This window comes from Myotis daubentonii, chromosome 17, assembly GCF_963259705.1.
Source record: "Myotis daubentonii chromosome 17, mMyoDau2.1, whole genome shotgun sequence".
NCBI classification, from domain to species: Eukaryota; Metazoa; Chordata; class Mammalia; order Chiroptera; family Vespertilionidae; genus Myotis; species Myotis daubentonii.
In genome coordinates, this window is record NC_081856.1 from 39,343,362 (window position 1) to 39,370,942 (window position 27,581).

General features: G+C 38.7%; 1 protein-coding gene across 2 annotated transcripts in view; it reads right to left on the minus strand.

The window, feature by feature from the left end:
* The window catches only part of ZFPM2 (zinc finger protein, FOG family member 2), a 426,566-nt gene that overhangs the window by 335,138 nt on the left and 63,847 nt on the right, over positions 1 to 27,581 (minus strand). The window contains exon 2 of one of the 2 annotated variants that reach the window (XM_059671933.1): positions 108 to 266. The exons of the other annotated variant lie outside the window; for it this stretch is intronic. Coding sequence (XP_059527916.1) covers positions 108 to 266 — 159 coding nt within the window. The remainder of the gene's footprint in view (positions 1 to 107; positions 267 to 27,581) is intronic. 2 annotated transcript variants of the gene reach the window in all.

The window sequence follows — 27,581 nt, forward strand, 5'->3', positions numbered from 1 at the left end:
CAGCAATTTGAGCACCTTTACTCCACTCTATCGGTGCATTTTTTAAAACTTTACAAAATCGTCTGAGTAAATGGACTCACAGCTTGCCACCAACCATTCATGATTACCTTTGTTACAAAAGTATTCCACTTCTTCACAGCTCAGATTCTCAGGCCCAAGTTCTGTGGAAAAGCTTTCCTCCAATGGGAAGTCCCCCTTGGAGATGATGTCCGTTGCCTCGGATGGACACTCTTCTTCCTCCTCTTCTATGGCGTCTTCTAGCGGCCCTTGAAAAAGAATCAGGGACACTGTACCAAAAAATATCCAAAGAAGATAGTGAAATAAAAATCCTTACATTGGGTCATTTTTATTAAGGTGGTGAGAACAATTCTATGAAGAGACCAAATAGTCCCGCCAAGGGTACTCACAGAAGATAATGCCACATCCATATTCACAGGTAACATTGACTCATGAAGAGAAGTGGAAGGAAACTTTCACCTCCAACCCCTACCCCCAACTCCCAGCCCAAAGCTTGCTAGTATTTTTTCATTCTCCCCTGAACAGCAAAATCGTGCACCTTATGTTCATTTGTTAGAATTAACTACCTGGTAAAGAGTACAAGTCTCTTTTACAGGATTGTACAATTTTACCTGAGATTTTAATAAAGATTTAAAGTAATTGAATGCATTTTAATTGAACTGAGATTTTAATAAAGTCTATGCTTTTAAAAATCCATCTTAAGAGTGGATTCCAAGAAAAGATTTCATTATATGTGTTTGAGGCTTGAAGAAAAATTACATATTTCTCTCCCTGATGAAAGCATAGCCCTATTCATAATTAATTGAATTTTTTTCTGAAATGAAAAGTAGTTTTCTAATGAAAAATGTAATTTGTATTTATGTGATACTTTTTCAGGAATAAAAATACAACTTCCTTAGAGTGGATGAGAGTGAGGTGCAGTACATTAATGTGCCTATTTTACTGAAAGGGAAGGGAGGGCTGCAGTTGTTGGGATGGATCTGAAGTGGACTACGTGGGAATACCGCACGCTGACTGTGATTTCTGACTGCCCTGAAGAATCAGTCTTTGACTCATCTTCACGAAGCAGAAGCCTGCTGTTGCTCCTAAAGAAGAAATGCGGCATTTTATCCAAAGAACACAATTATGGTCATTTGTGCTAATTGTCACTCATGTCGGCAGTCTCATCAGACAGGCTAAGTACTTAAAAGGCTTAACACAGTCTCTTTCTCTTACTTCTTAGCAATGTGCTAGGAAATTTTCAGGAGCAAAGAACAACTCATAAGTCATTTAAAATAGTGAATATATTAACAAATTTTATAGACATTGTTGGCAAACAGAAATAGCTACCTACAGCACAATGGTGTATCTGGTATTTTCCCCAAAGCCTGTTTCTAAAGGGTTGAATTTCATATGACACAGTTTTAGGAAGAGAATTAGTTGCATGGATTTACTTAAGAAACATCCAAGCAAAGAATTTCTTAAGGAATTTCTTCATCCTTTTTAAAATTCATTGATGCTTTTTTTTTTTCCTTTAAAATAACAGATGTTAAGGAAGAAAGAATGCCCCAATTCCCATGAGTTTTCTTATACTCAAGGTGTGGGGTGTAAAAAAAATGGATTTTCGTACGAATCACATTCAAAAGTCATGAATCTCATATTAGTTATTTCTTATCATTATTTCAAGTTTGAAACTATAATCTTTCACCTTTTAAAACAACTGTCAAGGAGCACGTTTTATGCAAGGAATATATGCAAGGAACAAGCCACAGAATAGTAAAGTAGTAACAAGGTAAACTATTACAATCATTAAACATTTATCTGATATTTCTAATTGTTAATTTTGAGAATAATGAGTAATAGAATATTTTCCATATTTTTTCAAAACATTTAACTGTAACAATTTAGGACAAAAGAAGACATGAGGCTTCCTCGTTTGCCTTTCATGTAGGCCTTCCAAAGCACTTCCTTATGTAAACTCTAAAATAACCCAGGGAGGGAGTTAAGGGAATTACTACTATTTTTATTTTGGGGATCTGGAAAGTCAAGTTCACGAGGTTAGTTAACTAGAATAAGGTTACAAACTAGTAAGTAAAATGGTTGCTGTGAGAAATATACACTTGAAACCTGTATAAGGTTATTAACCAATGTAAGCTCAATTACATTTAATAAAAAGTCAAGATTTTTAAAACACCTTTTATTATCATACTACTATGCAAGCCCTTCTTTAGTAGTTATAAACACTGTAAAATATAGATAACTCATAAATGCTTAAAGATCTAGTCTTTAAAAAATGAGAAACCTCTTGTTGCTCTTAGATTACTGAAACTATAAACTACAAAATATCAGACAACAAATTTAGTATACTTTACCAACACTAAAATAATTTACTAGTGTTTAATTATTTATATACTTTATATCCATACTAAATCAATCTGTACAGAAATGGCCTTAATATCAGTTATAACAGAAATGACAATACATGCTTTTTAAAAATATATAATCTGCATTAAGGCTAGCAAAAAAAGATGTCTAATTATAAAATAAATATTTTTTAATAGTTCATATATATTTTAGTAAATTCTTTTTATTATTTCTGGCTGCTCTTCAAATATTAAAGTCTATATGTTATAAAGAGAAGGGATGGATATTATAAGAATAAAATCAGTAGCAATAAAATGCTTTCTTTTTAAGAAATGAAATTCCGAACGTATATGTTATCATTCTTAGATGCGTTTTATAAAAATTGCCTCTTATACTATAAAATCAAATTCAAATTCAATAGTTTTATTAAAGATTAAAAGAAAAACCTCATGTGAAAATTTAAAAGGAAACAAATCTACGAAACTGCTTATTTATCAAAGATTATAATAAAACTAGAGGCCTGATGCATGAAATTCGTGCAAGAGTAGGCCTTCCTTGCCCCGACTGCCGGCACCGGCTTCCCTCTGGCACCTGGGACCCAAACTTCCCTCGCAGCCCCGGCTTCGTCCAGCCTAATTAACATATTATGCTTTTATTATTATAGACCTTAATTGACAGTATAATATTCCATTTTCCAGGGACTGTTTTGTTTTATATGTTGGCTATCAATTGCAATTCCAGGCATGTAAATAAAAGCAAGCACTTATTTTCAAAAATAACTACAAAAAATATATATAAAAGGTGAAAATTTTTTTTTTGAGGTCATTGTTCAAAATACACAAGATCTCGATGTTGATATTTGGAACAAGCCACAGAAGAGTACCTTAATGGCCAGCTGTCATTTCTCCCAAAGCAAGTGTCAGATTTATATAATTTAGTCTACTTGAAAATGTGAAATTACTAACCCTTCCTTTAGCCATGCTATCAAATTAGGCTCGGGGGGGGGGGGGGGAGCGGGGGGGAGTTTCTCTTATAATGCAGAGTATTTGTAGTTTAAGATCAGCTCTCACTCTGCTGTCTATATTGCATGTTTCTTTAACAGGAAAACCTTATATTTAATTCATGGCCATAAACCAATGTTTTAAAAAGGTGAGAGACACTTGAAGCACAGGCACAATTAACAGCACCAATGAAGGAGGGAATGAAGGCAGGAGCCTCCTGTGTATGGATTAGTGGGCACAGAAGTCCACTTCAGAAAGTCACCACACATAATTTGACACAAATAATAATATCTACCCAGAAAAGGCTCACAACTGAGTTGCATGTGCCCTCATGGAGAAAATTACTTCTGATTGAGGCCACTTGGCAGGCAAGCGTAAGGAAATCTGAATTTCAGCTCTTCGATGGCCTCTGATTCCTAGATATCCAAACAACACACTCACCAGAATTAATCATCTTAATGTGTGTAAATATAAACATTTACTTCATTTTAAATTGCTAAGCATTAGCTGTACATCCTAAAGCTATGACTACAACAGTGCTATATGCTGGGTCCTCAATACTGTTCATCAATTGTCAGGATGAGTAGGCATCATATTTTGTCCTGGATGAAAAGAGAGGTTACTGGGAGATTCTGGTGGGTGCAAACGGATCCTTCCATTTTCAGAAAGGGAGACCACTGGGTACCATTTGAATGGACCTCAGCTACCTTTGCCCTGGAGATGAAGTAGAAGCAAGAAAGGCGGTGCAGATTGACAACCCCTGGCCATCCTGATGACCGTCCAACGTATGGCGAAGCCTTTCATTTTCCCGGTACTAACAGCTACCTTGTAAAAGCTGGACCTAAGTGTGGCAGAATTTTTCATGTGGGGGTCGATTCAATGATCTAGAGTGGGCAAAGGGCAAATGGAACGTTTAAGATGAAGTACTCCTACTGTATACACTGATTGTTGAATGAAATAAAAATAATAATAATTGGGTTTGTGTGGTTAAGAAGCAATTTGAGGAGTACTTCCTTGCCAGATTAATGAAGTCACAGGAAAAAAAAAAAATCAATGGCACAATTTCAGGTAAAGATAGAGCCACACACTGAAGTGAGAGCTAGAAGGTGACAAGGAAAATTTTAGGGAAAAATATAAAAAAATATAGAAGAATTCAGAGGAGAAGCGATTGAATTAAGTAGTACAATGAGAAAATGCAAAAAGTGATAAAGACCAACATAGTAAGTATTCAATCCAACGTGGGTCTTTAAACCTATGTCACCTCAATATATAACTTCCTCCCTTTGCAGCCTACTATACACCAGACCAGCCTGACCTCAATGTCATATTATCTTTGTTCCTATAAGTTCAAAGCACTTCTGAATGAGGCAGCCAAAAAAAGAAACTAAATTCTACAGAAATTAATATACACTGTCAAGTAGGAAGAGGGGAAAGAAATGACAAATTCTATGGTTTCGATGCAATATCCCCCAAACTGGTTCCTTTTTCTTAACCACTCTCTGGCATTAATTGATTAAACATTATTTCAGTTAGGTTTTGCATGCCTTTTGGTTAAAATAAAGCAAGCAGTTCATAATGGAACTGTAGAGAGCATTCCGTCTCCTCTCCTTGCATTAATATTCTAAGCATTTTAGAGGCTGCACAAGACTAGCCACCTAGCAAAATGAGACTGTTTCAGAATGCTGGGCAGCCTTGATTGCAACTGACAGGTGGGAAAAAGTCACATTAAAATATTATCATTCCCAATAATTACAATAATCCATCACAGCGTGCTCAGAAATTCTGCTGGGTGAATTTCGCCCGAAAACACGCAAATATTTCCAAACCTTTTTATTCTGGTGCTTCTTAATCTATGCCATTTCAGATAATTTTTATATTGGATAGTATTATTAATATTAAAACTTCCATCACAAACTTTATATCATTTTACTCATGCACAGAACAAAAAAGACACGCCAGTGGAACAAATGTCGCACAAATCATAATAAGTGAATGAAAATGAAAATGATGATATTGTCCCCAAGTCTCCAGCTTCTGTTTTGCGCTCCTTTAAACTTGTTTGCAAAAGATATACTCAAAGGAGTGAGAAGGCATGTAAAAATCTTCTAAAGTATATAATAATAACAGAAACCTCTAAATCTGACAATTTAAATAAATACCATCCATGCCTTAATTATTATGTAATAACTGAGCCACATTTATCATGTGGTGCTACCTTTCAAAAGATAAATATGATAATATTAATCAGGGTTAAAAAAATGCTGGTTCACATTTTATATATAATACCCAAATATATAAAAACTCTACACAGATATGCTGTATTTTAGTTAACAGGTAAAAGGAATTAAAATAGAACTTTCCTTCTAAACTTACATTTTCTATACATGATGGAAACAAGGCAGGGAACTGCCATTTAAATTGGATGCCAAGTTACCTAATACCCTGTATTCTAGCCTCATATTTCTTTGTTAATTTTAGATGCTATTCATAAAACACAAAATATATAAAGCCCTCCTCATAGGAAAGATTTTTAGTTTCCTATGTTTTGTACAGGTATGGCCTGTTTGTCCAATTACAAATAGAAAATAACAACTCTATAAAACAGAAATCCACAAAAATGTGCCTTTCCCCATCTCATTACGAAGGAGAATATTTCTATCTTTAGAGTATTAATAACTTTTTACTAATTTCATCTGGGGCATATTCTGTGGCTCTCAGTAGCTCCTGTCTTAGAGTTTTCAGCTGCTGCACTCCCACTTCCTAAAGATTCATCATTACCCTGTAGGCACACCTCAAAATGCTTCTCACTGGGTTCCTATTACATTTGTCTCATGCATATCCCACAGAGCCGTTTAATGAGAAGGGGCAAGGGAAAGGGATGCTCTTTGGACAGTGCAAATCCATACTAACTCATGTAATTGAGCTTAACAGCAAGAATAAAACCTTATTTCTGTAGTCCAAAAAAATAGTATTTTAAGCGAGCAAGTTCTTCCTGCAGTCACTCACTTTTAACAATAGTTGCATCAGAGGATCTAGTAGGAAGGAAACATTTTTATTAATTTTTCTCTTATCTGCCAGAAGAATGCTGATTTTTTTTTCATTTGCGTTTGTTGCCTGCAGGTAGCAGACCAGAGAATCATATAGTAGAAATTCTTCTTTTTGATTAATTTCTTTCCATGTGTTACGTGATTTCTTATATATAATTGATTTGGGGCTATGCCTATAGTTGTACACCTTTTTTATATCTGTGCCAACTGCTGTCCTTCAATCTAGAAAGTTGAAGGAAATTACCTGAATTTTGTTAAGTTTATTAAAAATGAGATCTTGGAATACTTAAATTGAGTTTTGAAATGTTAATGCAAAAAAAGATATTAGAGTATTTTTAATGGAGGTTTGAATTTGGCCATACGCCGCTGTAAAAGGAAGGGACGGGGGCCAAGTTATATTCAAATTATTTCTTTAGGGGGGAAAATGAACTCTTTGATTTTATAAAAATGGAGTAATATTCTTTGCTACAAGTTCTCTGGCTATTTTTCTAAATGGAAGTATTAACATTTCTTATATATAAATCGGAAAATAATTTAATTCTTTAATTAAATTCTCTAAAATGTTTGCTAAGGAAAACTTCAAACTAAATAAATAATGCTAATAATTAATAATTTTGCTTAGAACATATACCAACCTAGCAACCACAACTAATCTTACATAGATTAAACAATGATATCACAGGAAAAATAAATTCAGTTGAAGAAATACAGACACATTTGAACTAGAATCTCTAGTGATTAATTTACTCTCAGAAAGTAACTCAGGCACTGAAAAAATTCAGTTCATTAGTAAATGTCTTGTGCATTGACCCAACTTAGTGACGGGGATGGCACTGAAATTCAAATATTTTGTAATCAGGTCTCAGTCCCGAGCCCTATAAAGCTCTTCTTGGTTTATTGAAGATGGTAATCCTCTCATAAAGAAATGTGAAAGTATATTCCTTACTAAAACTATGTATTTTTCTATGATGGTGATGTATTTCAGTAATTTTTAAAAAGCCCCTAACTGGTAATAAGTACAAAAGATGAAAGGCTTGTACGATATTTTGTTCTCCTTATGAGACTTCCATGTATTCATTCTTCATTCATTTATTCATTCATTCATTCATTCATTCATTCATTCACTCACTCACTCACTCACTCATATTCATTTAACACATATTTATTGAGGGTGAAGACCTGGGAGGCACTATATTAGTTACTGCACAGGATGGATGGCCCCAGTCTGGAGGAAGTGGATAATCTAACTAAGGAGACAAACTTTTTGCATACACGACATTAAAAAAAAAAAAGATACTCCATTTTAATATGCAAAAGGCAGGAAAGGCTTCTTCGAGATCCTAAATGCTAATTATTCATACATTCTTATTATATCCTCTGTTATAACTCTAGCTTACTTTCATTTGTACCTGGAGGCAGCAAGTACAGACCTGTGCATTTAGCCATGGCATTTACTTACTTATTCAAATAAAAATTTTCAAATTTAATAAAGTTGAAGACCAAATCAAGGAGAGAGAATACTGGGCCAACTGTTTTAAAAGTCTAGGCACATAGCTTTAAGTGATTACTATTTGTATTGTTGGAGACAATGTCTTCCGAGGGACATTTTCTGGTTTTTCAAAGCCGAACATTGACCCTCAGCCTGGCAGAAGTTTCTTCGGGGGTGTGGGACCAGGCAAGCAGGAATTTCTCCCCAGGTGAACACCTGTTGTCACAACAAAAGCATCAGGTGTTACCCAGGATACAGTATCTTAAATCTGTTCACGCACCAAGAGTAAGAAAAGAGAGGATATTCACAGAATCACTTATACATATGTGGCTGAGAAGTATTTATTAAGTGAATTGATCAGAACTCCTAACTGTATAAACTTGTACAAGGAAAACCTTTTCTTTACAAATTTCAAAGCACTTTCAAAATGCAGCTAGTATTCTTATCTAACAAAACTGAATTCTGCAAACTAGTTGATATTATCTGACACAGTTATATAATGAAGTGAAACTAGCATAAGAAAAATGTGATTTTTAAAAATCATTTTATTTAAATAGAAATATAAAAGAACAGGAAACAAAGAGCATAAAGTTTCTGAGTCTAGGCTGAATATATATATATTTCTTTCTGTTTTTAGAGCAAATCAAAGAAACATGTTGATTTTTTAAAAGTCAACAACAAAAGCATTAGCTAAACAGAAATCTGATGACTAACTTTTTTTAATAAATATCACAGGATCTCACTCATTTATGGAATATAATGAACAACATAAACTGATAACAAAAACAGATCCAGAGACAGAGAAGCATCGATCAGACTGTCAAACCTCAGAGGGAAGGTAGGGGAGGGTGGGGGTAAGAGAGAGCGATCAACCAAAGGACTTGTAGGTATGCATATAAGCCTAACCAATGGACACAGACACCAGGGCGGGTGAAGGCGTGAGGGGGGGGGGGGCAATGGGGGATAAGGACACATATGTAATACCTTAATCAATAAAGAAAAATCAAAAAAAAATCTGATGACTAACTTTCTTAAACAATCTCATAAGGCAGAGATGAACCAAGCATGGTCCTTAAAATATTAAATATGCACTTGTTGGTCTCCTATGCAACATATTTGTCTCATATGAAAACATATGCCTGTAGCTACATGCAGAAGATGAGGGAAAATTATTAATTTACTGCAATGATAAATTATAATTAGAGGAAAAATATTTAAAAATATATTTGCATAAGGTTTTGATCATTGTATAAACATTTTTTTCTTCTTAACTAATAAAATTTTAATCTAACCCTCATTTCATCAAATAGATCACTTTCTCTTTCTTACTCTAATCCTTTTATTAATACCCTTTCAGACCCTGACTTATTAAAGTGATTCTTTACACATGCAATTAATTTTTTTATTGAACCTTTCTAAAAAACCATTTTATAAAAGAATTGCTCTCAAAATAAGGCCTGACCTCACTGGATGGTTACAAGTTTATCAGCGAACAGTAGTTCTCCAAGTGTCATCCCTGGACCGGCAGCATGTGCACCACCTGAGAACGTGTTAGAAATTAAAACCGCATTATCTGACTCAGCAGATCTGACTTCAGAAACAGTGAGGGCAGGACCCACCACTCTGTGCTTTAACAAACCCTGCGGTGATTCTGACATGTGCTCAAGTTTGAGAACAACTGTCAGGAATATAAATGCTATACAGGAGTTAGTCTGTATCACTGTAAATTATACTTAGCATTGTCATTTAATAAAGACAGTAAAACATTTTGCGATTCATACAGGCTCCACGCCTCGATTATGAACAGACAGCCTGTGCACTGCTGCTGAGGGTCTGCGATGAAACTACTTTTCACTTGGGCAGCTCAGTGTCGTCGCTCCTTATTCAGTGCGGGTTACTTATTCCCAAGTAATGCCAGAGTCCAGCAAGCGCTCAGATCACACTGTGTCGGATGATTGTGGGGTGACACGGAATAGACTGCAGCCACCTCAGGCTGACTCCAAATGTTATTTCTTCGCATCCATATCCAAGAGTCCTGGGCAATGCAGTCAATGGGCCAGGGAGCTGTTTTCCTAAGGAACCCTCACTTGTGTTTCAGAAAGGAAGTCTTTCTGAAAAGGGACATCTCAATTTTTTTTTTTTTTTTACATTATGGTCTGCTGTTTGATTCTCTTGAGGATCAGGAGATTCAAACAGCACAGTGTTCTCTTCATCCACCTCTTCTGAGGGTCCAGTATTTCCTGAGGCAAGGAAGGGTGGGTACTCTGTCCAGCCAGCCAGCCGGAGCTGGCCCACCATGCAGGGGCAATCGGCATGAAGCAAGAGGTTCCAGCCGGATCACGCGTTCCACTGCTCCTCATCCCTCGATCACCCCCTCTCAATGGTGCGCAAAGCAAGTGTGGTTTGTGGGATTTCATGTTAACCCACATATGCAGCTCACTGCATGTCCTAGCACCTCCACCTCGAACCACATAGTCAAGGTGAAGGGCAACTCCAGAAATCGGTTCCATTTTCCACAAACAGGGGTGGCCTCCTGCTCCTGGAACGCAGCCCCTGTGACCTATTGTTTGGGTTTGACACAGTAAATGACGATGTGTGTTCTCCCGAAGCCTGTACAGTCCTGCACACAGGCTCTCTGCTCAGCCAGAACCGAAGTCCTCACAGCAAACGAAGCATGGCCGTGGATTCCGCGGATACGTGGGGATACAAACTCTGTAGGAAGCTGCCTCATTTCACAGGTGTCTGTGTCATTCTCCAAATTCCCATTCCGGAGGATCTCTTCCGTCTTCGAGGGAGGAAAAGACAGACCTCCAGCAGATCTACAGTTGCCAAACCCTCACAAGAGGGAGGGGGCTTCCTGAGGGGAGGTGAACACAAAACCCACACATACACGGCCCCCTAATTGTGATGTGCCCTGGGACACACACAGAAAGGGCAGCGCTCTCTGCAGTCGTTAAACCCCCATAAAGGCACCTCGATTCAGGACCTGTGCCCATCTCGCGAGGCCCAGAAAGCACTGCCCCATAAAACATATCTTCCAAAAGGCTTTTCCTTTACACCAGCGCATTAACAGAGCGCCTAAAGACACAGAGGCGCTCGGTACAGCTATATTTTTCAGGAGAACACTGACTCCCTGGAGACCTGGGCAGCGGTGGGGTGCCAGTGATAACAAAGCCAGCTGATCCACACTGCTCCGTCCTCGCAACCTGGAGAAAGCATCATCTAAGGGCGCTCTTAAAAAGAAAATATCCTCTGCCTTTTGGCAACAAAGCCCACACAGAATGAGAGCAAGCACCTCTGCAGCAGGAGTTATGGGGTGAGCCAGAAGGTGGAGAGCTGCCATAAATGAACTCCCCTGGCTGGCTCGCAGCACTCCGGTGTCTGTGCCGTAAACCCCGCGGCAGCCTCCGGAGACATGTTCCTGTGCACTCCTGGCATCGGGTCTGTGTGGCATCGTGGGTGGGAAGGAAACCAGGCTTGGTAACTTCTGTTCAAATTAAATAGAAGCATCTCCTTTTCTCCTTCCCACTGTCTAGGTAAACAGGCACTCACCCTACTGAAGGTGGTAAGGTATGAAGTTCTTATTTCCATGTGGATGACGAGGCTACACGTTAGTGAAAGCCTAGAAAGGGTCTCACCCCCATCACCTTCTCTCTTTGGAAACTGAGGCATGCACATCCCTTCCCTCCAAATAGAAAACCAGAAGATCAGACTCATCGGGATTTACCTAACATGCAGTACTTGGACATAAATGCAGGGGCATCTGCCACCTTTAAGAATATTTCATTCACAGTGTTCTTCAATCCACGCTTTCTAACGCATACACAAGTACATCTAACCTGAAAAAACTAGAAATGACGGTTTTCCTGTTTTCAAATAAAGGTTTGCCTTACAGAAGAATTAATGTTTTTTTAGATTGTTTTTGTTGTTGTTATGATTTTTATTGAACTACTACAACCTGGGTAGTATGTGCCCTGACCAGGTAATGGAACTGCGACCTCCAACCAACTGAGCCACACCGGCCAAGGCTTGAACTACTTTTTTTTAATATTACTCCTTAGAACCACAATAGTATATACAGCATAAAGCAAAATATATGAATGGTTTTTTTATGAATGAATTTCTCCTAGTTCATGTATTTTCCTGCCATTGTTTAGAAAATCATTCTGCCATGCCCCCCTGTCCACACTGATATACCTGAAATAGTTTACTCTTGGCTTGGATAAAATAGAAACAAGTAAATCATACCAGCAAATGTAAGAAATTAAATCAAAGAATGGACATCGCTCACTGTTAACTAAAGTGTTCAATCTGATTCTCCCCTTAGCTGATACTACCCTATGCTTTCTGACAGCAAAAAGAAAGGAAGTCGCCGAAACCGGTTTGGCTCAGTGGATAGAGCGTCGGCCTGCAGACTGAAAGGTCCCAGGTTCGATTCCGGTCAAGGGCATGTACCTGGGTTGCAGGCATATCCCCAGTGGGAGATGTGCAGGAGGCAGTTGATCAATGTTTCTCTCTCATCGATGTTTCTAACTCTCTATCTCTCCCTTTCTCTCTGTAAAAAATCAATGAAATATATTTTAAAAAAAGAAAAAGAAAAAGAAAGGAAGTCTTCATGCATCACCCAGCACCATCTTCCCTGCCCCAGCCTTCTATCTTGGACTCATGCTGACACTTGGCTCAAGCATCGAACACGTGTAGAAAAAGTTTGTGAAAACACACTGATTCCCAAAGGACAATCATGGTACCTACCTTTGGTCCTGCCATTCTCCTCTCAGTCCTCAGTCCCGTCCACTGATGTCAGTTTTAATGGACACCAAGTTCAGTTTGACTTAGATTCATGCCGGAGGTTTGATAAAATTGCAGCATTTCAAGCCCCACTCCACAAGGTCCGGCAGCTCTGGCAGAGGACCTAAGAACCAGCTTTCTCTCGGGAAGAGGATCTAAGAACCAGCGTTCTAGTCCTGCTCCCAAGTTATTCTCCTACAGACCACATGTTAAGAACCACTGATCTGTGGAAAGGGGAAAGTGACGCAGGTACAACTTATGACAGTCCTACCAGTGTGAGGGCAAGATAAGAGTGGACCATTACCTCTCATCAGCAAACCCATGAGGTCATGTCCTCCCTCTATGTTAGTTCTACTTTGCTGACGGACACTCTACCCTGCAATAGGGGCTCTGGTATATTATCCGTGTACCATATGGAGACGTGACATATCGTGAAGTAGTGGTGGACTCCCACTCCATCATGCTTCCCAGAGCTCTCTGGAGATTTAACTTCTAAATCAGGTTGTGGCAACTGCTACTTTTCCTTTGGTTTTGGTTTTGTTTTCACAATATGTGGCCTATACACAGTTTCAGTAAGGGATGCAAGGGGTGGTGATGGTCAAATAGATCTAATCGCTTTATGAGCTGTTAATGACTTGATCTAAATCTGCCAGGACTCTAACCACAGATACTGAAACTTCCACAAACCCTTTGAAAATTTCAGATTTATAATGTGCTGAATTAATTTTTTAACAGCAACCTTTCTTGTTACTATATACAAGATCCAGTAACATCTTGTGTCTCTAGGAATAAGACATAAAAAAAGAACATGGCAGACCATGAACTCAACCTAAAGCTTAAAGAAATTTAAAATAAAGAGGGAAAAAGAAAGGGATTAATCTGTTTGAAAGAGAACCTTCTACATGAAGTGAGATAATAAAATTCATTTTCAACAATATGGGACTGCACTTCTAAGAATACTTTTGGCAGAATGAAGACACAAAGCCACGCCCTGAAAACTCTCATGAAGTGGGCTGATGCAACAACAGTGCACGGGGAACAAGAAAGAGCATATTCCCGATGATGGAAAGAACTGGCTTATCCTTACTTCGGCTTCCTTCATCATTTAGGTCGATCTTCTCACTGGAATCTTTCATTTTCTATTATGGCCCTGGGCCAAATCTGCACTTTGTCAACAACCACAAAGGTCCCTTAGAATGACTAGCTTCCCACATGGATCTCAACTTTGGTTCCTTGCAATGTCAGGACAGGCCCACAGATTCTTTATGAAAAGTAAGGGGAAATGGAATAAAAATTGATATTTTCTTTAAAAAAGTAGCCCTCGCCAGTTTGACTCAGTGGATAGAGTGTAGGCCCATGGACGGAAGGGTCCAGGGTTCGATTCTGGTCAAGGGCACGTGTACCTTCGTTGCAGGCTTCGTCCCTAGTCCAGGCAATGAGCAGGAGGCAACCAATTGATGTGTCTCTCTCACATGGATGTTTCTCTCTCTGCCTCTTCCCCTTCTTTCCAGTCTCTTTAAAAGTCAATGGAAAAAATATCCTCAGGTGACGGTTAACAAAAAAATTTTTAAAAAGTAATAACCTTTGGGAATTTATTAAATAGTGAACATAGTAAATAAAATTTAAAGAGAAAAAGACAATAAAATAGATTTTTAATCGAGCAGACCATTATACTAATAAACTTGAAAATGCCGTAAAATGCAAGATATCTCTTCTAAAAGCTTACTGTATTTAAAAAATAAAGTAAAATGCCTAAGTTGGAAAAATGATTAAAACACAAATTAAAAACATATACAATTTCAAATATTAAAAATTCCTAGGATTAATATTGTCCAAAATATATGTCATTGAAAAAAATCACAAAATTTAATGAGAGAAACAAATACCTTGTTTTATAAATGTGGCTGCATAATATACTCCTGGAAGTAGAAACCAGATGTTATAAAGATGCCAATAATTCTTAAGCAGGTTCAATATATAATGGTATTCTATTTTAAATCCTTGGAAAATTTGTAGGAATTTGAAACAAATGACTCTCTAGAGAACAACGCTGACAGAACTTTCTGTGAGGATGAAACTGTTCTATAATTCTGCCCTGTCTGATATGGTAGCTACACATCCATATGGTTGTTTTCAATACTTCAAATAGGGATAATGTGACTGAGAAACACAATTTCAAATTTGATGATTTAAATGTCTTTACATGGCTAGTGCCTACTATACTGGAGTACATCTCTACATCTGGAGGAATAAATGGTTAAGAATTGAAAATAAATATTATAGTCCAACCCAAATATATAACAGAAATGCATATATTTCAAACATGAGACAAAACGAAAACATTATCTGGTACCATATTCATGTTACTAATATTTAGCAATAGGCTGTCATTTGTAAGCATTAATAAAGACATTTTTCAAAAGAAAGTGAAGGCTTGCCGAAACCGGTTTGGCTCAGTGGATAGAGCGTCGGCTTGCGGACTGAAGGGTCCCGGGTTCGATTCCGGTCAAGGGCATGTACCTGGGTTGCGGGCACATCCCCGGTGGGAGATGTGCAGGAGGCAGCTGATCGATGTTTCTCTCTCATCGATGTTTCTAACTCTCTATCTCTCTCCTTTCCTCTCTGTAAAAAATCAATAAAATATATTTAAAAAAAAAAAAGTGAAGGCTTAATAAATTAATGGAGTTGAAGTAACTAGTTGCCAATTTAGAAAAAAATCAATTTAGGCCCTTATCTCACATAATTTATAAAGTTAAGTTTCAGGTTGTTTTCTCAAGAAGTGAAAAAAAATAATAATAACCATAAGAAACAGAACTGGTAATTAAGGAATGATATTTTAAACACAGTAAAAGAAACCACAAAGCAATAAATAAACGGAATAGTGTCTACATAAAAATAAATAATGCAGCACAAAATAAATATATTTAGAGCTTTTATATGTCAAAATATCAAAAATATATAAAAATACAACATAAGTGGAATATTTTCATCAAATACTTTGAATAATATGTTAATGCTTTATAATAATTATTAAATTACTAGGGGCCTGGTGCACGAAATTTGTGCACTGGGTGGGGGGGGTGGGGGGGAGTGTCCCTCAGCCCAGCCTGCCCCCTCTCACATACTGGGAGCCCTCAGGCGTTGACCCCCATCACCCTCCAATCGCAGGATCGGCCCCTTGCCCAGGTCTGACTCCTCTGACCTAGGCGTCCGGCCCGGGCAGCGGGGACCTGCAGTGGCAGCGGGGGTGTCGCGATCGGCGGGCTCCGCCCCTGCCCCTGCAGGATGCCTCTGGCTGAGGCATACAGCCCGGGCAGCGGGGACCCGCAGCTGCAGCGGCCCCGCGATCTTGGGCTCCGCTTTAGGCCCAGGCAAGGGACCCCTAGCTCCCGGGACTGCCAGCTTCGACTGTGCCCAGCTCCCATCGCTGGCTCCACCCCTACTTCCTGCTATCACTGGCCAGGGCGGAAAAGGCACCTGATTCTCCCATCATGGCTGGGGGGCAGGGCAAAGGCGGCCCCAGGGCCGCCTTTGCCCTGCCCCCCAGCTCTTAGCTCCCCCCTGGTTTTCCGATCACTGTCAGTGGCAGGGGGCTTCTTCCTGCTTTCCCTTTCGCCTCCCTGCATTGTGCCTACATATGCAAATTAACTGCCATCTTGTTGGCAGTTAACTGCCAATCTTAGTTGGCAGTTAACTGCCAATCTTAGTTGGCAGTTAATTTGCATATAGCCCTGATTAGCCAATGAAAAGGGTAGCTCGTACACCAATTACCATTTTTCTCTTTTATTAGTGTTGATTAAATAATATTTTGGACACCTCTTCTGTGGCTTGCCAGGTCTTATGCTAGGGAGTGGATACATGGGATAAATAAAGGTGGCAAGATCCCTACTCTCATGGTGGTTAGGGACACAGCAATTAAATCATTAAGTTTTCATAGGTCCCAAAGTGCGGAGTGATAATTGATGCCTCTCTTTCCTCAGTTATGCATCAAACCTATCAGCAAGTCTTGAAAGCTCTAACTCCGAAACATAACCCAAACTACTTCACACCACCTCCACTTCCGTCCCTAGCTCAAGCCACCTTCCTCTCTCACCAGGGCTGATGCAAAGACCAGCCTCTCACCTCCAGGAGCCACTCCAGTCTCTCCTGCAGTCCATTCCTTGTCGTGAGGATGTAAAGTCCATCTTGTTATCCCTCTGCTTTTACGTCCTCCATCTGTGCTCAGGATGAAGTCCAAAATCTATATCACGGCCCACAAAATCACACAGAAGGACCAGGGAAAAGTTGGCCCGATTAAGTTCTTTGAGATGAACTTGAAATTCTTCCCTCCCTTCCTCACTGGATCTTGGCACATCAGCTCTCCTTTAATTTTTTTTGCAAAAGCCAAAGCTTATTCTAATGTAGGGTCAATGCACTTGATCATTCCACTGCCTGGGTCACTCCACCGCTGCTGATTCAGCTCATGGTCAGATTCGAGTTCAAATGCCCCCTCCCCACAGAGGGCTTCGCTGCCTTATTCTCTCACCCCTTCACGCTCTATCTCAGCAGGTCTTTCATTCTGAAGGCTCCAGAGAAACTGGTTCTCTTAGGCAAAATGGTGCCAAAATATGTTCATTTAAATGTCCTTCTAAATACTGACATATTTTTAAAACCATAAGTGTTCCAATTGGCTTTAAAGGGTAGAGATTCAGAGTTTGGGCATAGGAGACACATAAGCCAGATAACCTTAGCTTATACCAGTGACTAATTTATGTAACTTGTGCAAGCTACCTAATCAAAGTTCCAGTGTTGTTGTTTTTTTAATCTGTAAAATTAAGACAATAAGAGAACATCATGCATAGGACTCAAAGAATGTATTTAAATCTCTGAACTTAGGAGGTCAGTAAACCCCTTTGTCAATTATTGAATACTAGTAAATGTTAGCTATTAAACCCAGAGTGTTTGGGTTCAATTCCCGCCTCCAAAATATTATTTGCTTGACCTTGAATAAGTCCTTTATTTTCCCGTATCTCCATTTTGTCAACCGTAATATAGTAATGCCAATAGTCCTACCTCATAACAAGTGTGATGTTCTTATAACAGTACTTGACAATATACTAAAAATGTTAACGATTATTATTTTTATTTATGTATGCCAAAATAAATACTATTTAGTCATTAAAATAATGGTTAGAGATGTTTGGCAATATGTTTCCAAAGCTTTAAAATAGTTCAAGTTCAGAGTCATTCATTCGACTTCATGGTCTTTATCCTCAAAAAATAATTGAAGACGACAAAGATCAGTGTTCAGCAAAGTTCATCGCAATGTTTGTTGTGTGGACGGAGTTTTAGAAACAACCTCAATGCCAACACAATTTGCTTTCAAAACTGTAAATTCACACCAGTTAGAGTTATGCAATCTTTAAAAACTCTTTTAGAAGAATGCTGATGACACAGGAAAATGTTCAACATACATTAAATCAGTGGTTCTCAACCTTCTGGCCCTTTAAATACAGTTCCTCATGTTGTGACCCAACCATAAAATTATATTCGTTGCTACTTCTTAACTGTAATGAATCATAATGTAAATATCTGATATGCAGAATGGTCTTAGGCGACCCCTGTGAAAGGGTCGTTTGACTGCCAAAGGGGTTGCGACCCACAGGTTGAGAACCGCTGCATTAAATGAAAACGATTCTTATATAGTTAGCTCTAATCAGCTTAGATTACAAAACCAAATAAGTTTGCCAGAATTCACCCAAATTATTTTGAGTGAAGACAGCTCTAAGTAAACTTCATGAGCTCTTTTGGTTGGACTTTGTGTCCTTGCAGAGATTGTCCTTTTTAACTCTGCCTGGTAATCAATTTCAAAATATAAAGAAATACATACTTTGACCAGCAGATATTTTTGTGGAGTTAACAAATCATAAATGTGACCCATGAGGACTTGGTGGCTGATTAAACTTCTCACTCTGCTTCGAAGGTGCTTAAGGTAAACACAGTTACTACACTCGGTTCTTCCATAGTCTATGCCCACTCATGTCTGATTTTTCCTTTCCTAAGGAATGGGAAATGGTAAGGGACGCCAACTCTTTTGAGGAAAGAAAAGCGAATTCCTAAGCTCACAATTTGCTGTGTTGATATATCAGAAAGCACAAATCTGATTCTCTTATCTGATCCAACAAACTACAGAAAATTTTAATAAAAGGTAGTGGTTAGGGAAAAAGTCCTTACTCCCACAGAATAGAATTGCAGGTAACACAAGGCCAACCATTTCCTGTACCTCTGACAACCAAAATTCCGCAGTAGCTCCATCAAATACTATCATTTTAAAGACAGCTTTTACCATGAAAGCACAATCACAAAAAGTACAAAGTACCATGATCTTATAGGATGGCATTAAAGTTAATAGTGATCATGAACAAATATCCTGAGAAACGAAAACAGACTTTCAACAATGCAAAACTGATTTGCCTTAAGGTAGTAAACATCATCCTTGTGGGTCCCAGAATATTTATTAGGTGTTTATAGATAAAGTCATGTTACTTACATTACATAATTATAAAATCTGGTACATCAAATCAGATTAAAGCGTTTTCCTTTTATATTAGTAACATTCCCATTTTGATATATATCTTTCTATGACATCAGCACCTGACATTGATGATTGCTATGCTGGTAAAAGGGAGGAGCAGAAAGAGATAAGATATGATAGGAGGAGATGGAACCAGAGTGTAAAAAAATATGACTAATGAAATGGCAGAAGTAGAGCAGATGATGGAACGGTGGTCTGAGTCATTGATGGGGTGCTTGTTCAGAGCTCAAATCAAGACAAAATTACATTATTTGGGGTTGCATTTGTGTTATTTCTTGAGTATTCTGTAATTAACATCAACGTTTACTTTAATCAGAAATACAATCGGAAAATTACCTTGTTATAATGTTACTCATAGCATTTAAAAGCTGCATAATTAATAACACAAATTACTTAACACAGGGCACAAGGACTTTTTTATATCATATGAATAAACAATATTGCTACAGCCATCGGAACACAATAATTAGCTTTTATTAGCTTTAATTTCTTGACCAGCTGTATCTGCATTTTGTTAAGCCCCTAAGAAGGTGTTCTAATGCAAATGAATATTGTCAGAAATCTTCCTCGTTGTCCTTGAAATGCAACACCAAAAGTAAGCATGATGGATACACACAAGCTGAGGACAAGGATGCCCTCCCCGAATGAGCAGATGAAGGGTGTCTTTCCCCGATGTCTGGATCAGTCTGCATTCCTCACGTCTGTTCTCTAAGAAGGGCCTTTCCTGCACCGAATGTTTCTTGCCTTCAAAGATCCCTTAGCCCATTCTTCTTCCCCACACCCACAAATGCAACGTGAAAATCTCACTGCAGAACATGTGAAACATAAGGATCTAATTTTTCCTCCTTTCAAAGACTCAGACTGAGAATAGGTAGAGTGTTCACTCCCCCCAGGTCAGAGAATGAAGGATCCTCACACTCTACCAAACAAACAAACAAAAAAAACATAAAATACTAACATTCTTGATAGGCAGCCTAGAAAAACTCAACAAGCACAATGGAACTTCATTCATAGAGTCAATGTCAGCATAGCCACCCACATCAAAGGAAAATGTATATATGTGTCTCTCTCTCTCTTAGGCACACACAAGCCTTTTTCATTCTTTCTTGGTTGCCTACTTTGAGCTGGCTTGACCTGACGCACGCTGGTTCTGAGAGATGCAGATGAGCCCGAGCAGGGAGGCAATAGTAAACATACAGAACTATGGTATTTTTGGACACCAGAAAAATAGTATTAAAAATGTATACCGATGATGGACATGTAATAGGACACCATCATCCTAAACGCCGGATGGTATGGAGCTAAATACAAGGGTCACTCCACTGCATTAGTCTCAGAAGTCCTAACATAGGTGTCACAGGAAAGTAACGCATTGGTTGTAACCTACAACTGAGAAGAGTGGTCAGTAGCTGCTCTTCCATGTAAACCCTGGCCCTGACAGCCTGTCCACCTTGAGTGAGCTTCAGACCATCAAAGTTTCCATTTCTCACCCACAAAACAGGATAGTATCTCATGGTAGTTTGAAGTTACATGTATTCAGTTGTGTAATGAATTTAGCATGATGCCCAATATAGCGTGTTTCAAATGTGTCACTATGTTAGGTTTGAAATACCTTTCTCAATAATTGTAGCATGCTTCTGGAAAGCTAATGATAATAAAACCTCTGCGTTGGGGGGAAATGGCAGGCAGATCAATATGGGAAAAGCATCCCTATTTTGATGTCTTGAAATAAAGCACCACAGAGCTAGAATGAGGAAGTGGCGTTGCTAACGGACTCCCTTTAAGTTCCAGAGCCTTCATATAGTGCTCTAGGTGGTGGGCGAGGATCCACAATCTCTGTGGTTAAAGAGGATTTGATAAGATGCGATTCCGGGGGTGATCAGTGTCCAAATGCACGAAGAATTCATGTGTTTCCTCCTTATTTATGAGTATCCATAAGGGTTTCTAATTAGTGGGGCGACATGGTCACAATGAAGATAAACCTTTGTTCAAGGAAAACAAAAATAAACTTCCATTTGGGATTAAAGGAAGGCCCTCCAGTCTCTTTAGGAAATACTGCGAGAAAGTGCAAAATTGGAGGAAGCACAAACATAATGAACACAGACAGAGCAGGGCAGCTTCTGCAGAGGCAGGATTTGGTTGGGCCCTGGGGACATTCTTTGCAAAAACTCCCGCTTCTGTGTCATGGAGATATGTGGGGACTGTAATAGCCTGGACCGGGCCCAGTAGAAACAAACTAAAGACATCTTACCTTCCATAGTGCTCATTTATTGGTGATTTATACTGAATTACCAAGTTCTAGTCACAGACGCTACCCAGAGACCACGATGGGAAAAGGACCAGAAAAGGCTGTTTGCCCCCCCGCACACAGGATTTGAGAAAAATCAAAAGAACCCGCACACTGGCACACACAGCACAGCCCCTTGTTCCATGATTCCGAACGCTGCTCCGTGAGGATGAGCTGATGTGACCACGTTGGAGGCATGAAAAACACTATTCAAAATTCCACCCGCTGAATGCCGCACCCTTTAATTTATTTTATTGCCTCGAGGGTGGAAAAGGCATGTTCGTCACTGTCTGCGAGACAAGACGCGGTGCCGAGCTAATGCTAATGGGAATTCTGCGGCCAGAGCCACACTCGGAGGCGTGCGTTTGCGCTTGCTCCAGCTGGGACTTACCTGCTTTTACAGGCGCGCACCCCTGAAGAGGCAGCCTTTTCCTTGAAAACTGTTGTCTGAAACATTACACCTACTCAGCCCGCTGAGAACGCAAAACCTCCGAATTAAATTCTCTCTAGATGGAACTTTTAATCATATTTTAAAGCTCTCCCAATGCCCAGGTACTCTTAAAAGAGTAACCTTCTTTGAAACTGAACTAAACAGTAGCATGTTCCCTGATGGAATAAAGAACAGGAGAGGAGAATGGTACGTTTCCAGAGGCGCAAACGCGGTAATGAAATAACTAACACAAGGACAGTGGCGTTTCCGTAGGGTTAGCATGTCCTTAAACAGACACATGGGAGGACATACCTTCCCCCGAACAAAGGCAGCACAGCTTGCTCTGACCCAAACTCACCACAATGCGGGAGCATCTCAATAGGTAACCGGCAGGCCGGCCGGTGTGGCTCAGTGGTTGAGCACTGGCCCATGAACCAGGAGGTCCCTGCTCAATTCCTGGTCAGGGTACACGCTAGGATTGTGGGCTTGTTCCCCAGGACAGGGTGTGTAGGAGGCACGCAACCTATGTTTCTCTCTCATCAATGTTTCTATCTCTCTCTCCCTCTCCCCTCCTCTGTCTCTAAAATCAATAAAACATATTTTTTAAAAAATATAAGGGGTGGGGAGAGAAGGAGGTCCTACTATAATGTGACAGGAGAAAATCTGACTTTGGGTGGAGGGCACATGGTGCAATGTACAGATCTTGTAACATAGAAACCCACACCTGAAACCTGTGTGTTCATGTTGACCAGTGTCACCCCAATTTAATAAATAAATATTACAACAAAACATAACCAGCAGTCTGAAGCGTGTTAGGTTTGACTTTATAAAAGTTCAACCTTCAAATCAGTAACTCCCCAAATTAGAGTTAGGAATGTGAAGAACTCTCAAATAAACCTAAGATACTTTTAATTTTTCTAGCTTTCATAAGTATACTGGTACTTTTAATTAACATTTTGTGAGGCAACATACAAAAATCTCAAGTAAATGAACACAGGCAGTGAAAGAAATCACCAAATGTTTCCTTGCACACAATGAACTCCTCCACCAAGTCTGTCCACCAGGACTACAGGACCTACTTACTTTGATATAAGAGCCAGTGGGTGATTCGTTATAATGCGACGAATACTAGCCCTGAAATTTTGTCTTTGCCTTATAGAAGAAGAGGATGTTTCAAAATTAGTTTACCTACAGTCATGTAGATACTATATGGGCATTTTTAATTTTAAGTTGTTTTTAACTATACAACAAAACTGGAGATTTACCCATTTTTGTGATGCTTTTCATATTAGAGACTTTAATAATTTTTTTCAGTATACTGTATGCCTCATTTTATGAGATCCTTATGCCAGCCTCTCTTTTAACTGCATACTTTAAAAGCAATAAAAATAGAGTATGTTTTTTCTCAAAATATTTTATAAATCAGACTTTGCATTCATTTGGTCTTAACCTGACTGTTGTAAGTTTGTTAGGCTTTAAAGTCGGAGGGCACCATGAGGTTTATAAATGAAACCCCCCTTCGTGTTACAGTTGAGAACCCTGAAGGATGCTGGAGTTTTTTCAAAGAACTAGTGGTAGAAACCAGGCCGCCTACTGCTCAGCCCATGCCTTCAGGCCTCATGGTAGAGAAGAAGCAGCCTTACCCATCACTGATTCCCATTGCTAAGACTTGAAACGGAACTTGCATTTAAGGTAATAAAATCTACTATTTGATAACAGACAAGGCCTGCAAAACAGGAGTGAAAAGGGCAGTCCGATCTCTCATTTATAGAAAAGTTTGAAGGGGTGAAGCAATTTGCTTGTTTACAGGTTTAAAAATATGCCTACTGACCCTCTTTTCTTTTTTACAATGAGAAGAAGTCACTATTTCCCCCTTTTTATTGAATTTATTGGGGTGACATTGGTTAACAAAACTAACAGATTTCAGGTGCACAATTCTACAACATGTTTTATAACATGCCTGGTTTTATACAGATCACTGGTAAAGCCACATTATGGCACATACATTTGTGAAAGATCCCAGTGCTTTCTGTAGCTTTCTGCTACAACATATTCACATTTCACAAAACTGTTAAGTGCCAACTAGGTACCAAAAACACTTTAAGTTTGCTTGCTTTTAATACGTATTATTAATTCTGCAGCAGATAAAAGTGCTGCTGATGAGATTATAACTAAGTAGTTTTCAACCAAAATTTAAATAATTAAGCACAAATGTTAGTGTTTTACAGGCATTCTTCTCTCCATGAGATCATTCATTTTTATATGTTCCACAATATACAAACAGTGTTTTTGGTACATAGTTGACACTTAAAAATTTTTATGAAACGTTAATATGTTGTAGCAGGAAGCTACAGAAAGCACTGGGATCTTTTACAAATGTATGTGCCATAATGTGGCTTTACCAATGATCTTTATAAAACCAGGCATGTTGTAAAACATGTTGTAGAATTGTGCACCTGAAATCTGTTGGCTTTACCAATGGTCTTTATAATATTATGTAGAAACACTGCAATTATTTACAATTCTGGCACTTGAAAACTATCATTACCTTGACTAATTTACTATTAGTAGTTGTAAGCCATTTTGTAATTAAAGAATACGTTTAAAATGCATAAAAGCACCAACTTTAATTCCATTTTGTTAACCTCTGTCTTCAAGAAAAGTTAAACACTGAAGAGTAAACTTCAAAGTCAAACTGAGACAAAATGTGTTAATTTAAAAATACGCAAAAGACCAAAATTCATAGGCCTTACACCTTCTTTGCAAGGTACTTTTAAAAACTGATCAAAATCTATGTAAGATTATTTTACTATTGTGACAATTCATTAATTTAGATTTTTACCCAAATTTAGAATTATTAGTAAATGGGTATCACTATTCAACATCCAGAAAATATAGGTCAAAATAAATCACCGATTAAAGGTATAAAGGCTTCAAAATGAATACCATTGAAAGAAGCAACTGAGATAATTTCATATAGATAAACCTTGTCAAGTTCATTTAATCTACAGAAAGTTTAGGATGTGATTTCTATTTTTCCTCCTATGGTACTTGGGCTTTTGCTTCTTTCTATTACACCTTTTTCCACAGCAATAAGATTCCATTTCAAAGCTGCCAGAGTCGCATTCAAACTAAAGAGTATTGACTCCGTGTATAATCCTGACAATTCTTCTGCAGTCCAGATTCACATTTCTGTACTTCTGCCCTATATTTACACCACGATGTCCCATCTGTATCTTCAACTCCAGGATCTAAAATTAGCTTTTCTATCCTCACTCTCCCATCCCAGTCTGCATTTCCTCACATATTTCCAATCTTCCAGGATTTAAAAACTAGCATTGAATTAGAAACTTCCCTGATATAATTCCTTCCTCATCTATCTCCATTCCATGACCATGGCCACGCTAGGATTGTGTTGTATAATAAGGAATTTGTCTAGTCTTTGTCCTGGGTCCCTGGGAGGAAATTTTAAGACCTCAGCATTTTCTAAGTAGACCCTTGACCTCCAGGGATAGGGTGCGGGCCACAGACAATTCATTCACATGGTCAATCATGCCTATGTAATTAAACCCCAGTCAAAACTCTGCACGTAGGCTCAAGTGAGTTTCCTGTTTGGCGAACACATCACTGTGCTGGGAGGGAGATGCATTCAGATCCCATGGGGAGAGGACAGGGACCTTCCCAGGCCTTGCCTTATGGTATCTGCATTTGGCTGATATTGATGTGTCCTTTATAGTAAAGATATAATTGTGAATATGGTGCTTTCCTGAGTTATGTGAGTTGTCCTAGTGAATTAGCAATCTGAATGGCTTGTGGAAAATTTGTAGCCAGTTGGTCCGAAGTGTGGACAGCCTGAGAATTTCAAACTTGCAACTGGCATCTGAAGCAAGGGCAGTGTTATTGCCCTCAACCTAGGCGGTCTATACCAACTCCAGTTTGCTAGCCTAAGAACTGAATTGCAGTGTTTTAGGCTGTCAGAGTAAAATAGTAAGATACCTATGAATTATGGCCAACGCAATCTCTTTGTTTTCAATTGCTTTTTGGTAGCTCTGCATAAATTATATCAAGAATATCTTATTGGGTTTACCAAAGTTCAGAAACTCTCATTTTCTAGCTCTCTTGTCCTACTTATTGGCCATAAGCACTTATGAAAGGCAGTATGTGTTCACCTATATCAATTTAATATTCACAATAACTTCATAGTATTTTAACCCTGTTTTACAAATGAGGAAACTGAGGCACAGTGAGTTAAGTAATTTGCCAAAAGTCAATTGCCAGTGGGTAGCAAAACTTGGATATGAACCAGTTCCGACACTTATCTGGCCATACGCTTAGCCACCACACTACTCTTCCCATGCCAATGCTTCTCACTACAACCCTTGGGGTCAAAAACGGAGAGTGGGACTAGAAAGCACACCGTGCCCTCCGCAGCTTACCCTTTCTGTCCTCCATGGATGACATGTGCCAATGAAGGAATGGCCTGACTGCTGTAAAGTAATCACTGGGGTCCTTTTGCTGACTAAGGAAGATCTAAGAGTGATGTAGTCGGAAAGCAAAGAAAATAATAGTTGCATGTATTTACTACCTGCCTTTCTCATAAAGGATTTAAGGTGTTTCACTAAGATACGTACATTACTGACAGATAAAGTAAATTCAAATAGGTAAAAGCAAAGCAAAGGGAAAGTTGGGCTAGAACAGTACAGTGAGTACGTACAACACAGGTCATGAATGTATAGAAACTTGCCAATAGCAAGCTTGACATGTGGCGCTAAGCTATATAGCAGCCAATAAAAACAGAGAAATGAGATTATACAATTGATTTTTCGACAGAATACAAACAAAGTGGTTGCTCATGTGAAGCCCTGGTATTTCTGGTGCTCATAATAGAGAGAAATTACTTCTCTGGCCTTTCAGAAAGGATACACTGTGCAATATACTAAACAGCATCTTACAACATGGCCTGAGTAGAAGAGTATACACAAAAAGGAATGCCAAAAATTGCTTTCCTCAATATTCCCTCCAAAATAAGCACAATTCATATGAAATACAGGGCGAAGACTCAGTCTCTCCAGAAATATAATCATTCTTTCACAGCTCTTTGAGAAATGGTTTACTATAATCTGATACAGACTTCCTGGATTTGAATCCTGGCTTTGTCACTTACTAGCTGTGTAACATAGGGCAAAACTCTAAACCTCTCTGGGTCTCAGATCTCTCACTGATAAAATGGAGAAAGTGACAATAACTATCGAAACATGATTCTTTTAATGTGTCACTATAGGTAAAGTAATTACAATAGTATTTAGTACACAGTAAGCATTGTATGTCTTCACTATTAGATTTATCAGTCAATAATTAAATTTATTTTTCAAATTCCAAAATCCAAGGTGACAGAAACTAAAATTTCATCAATTCAGGGTTCCATGTAACTCCCAGGGTACATATTTGTGACCAGGCATTAGGGAGGAGTAGGAGGAGTTGGGGGAGAAGGTATCTTGTCCTTAGTGCAATCATGCTAGCATCCCTTTGGATTCCCTCTTTTTCTTCTGGTTCAAAGGTCTAAATCCAAACAGTTGAATGTTTCCAACTGCCCTGTCATGTGCA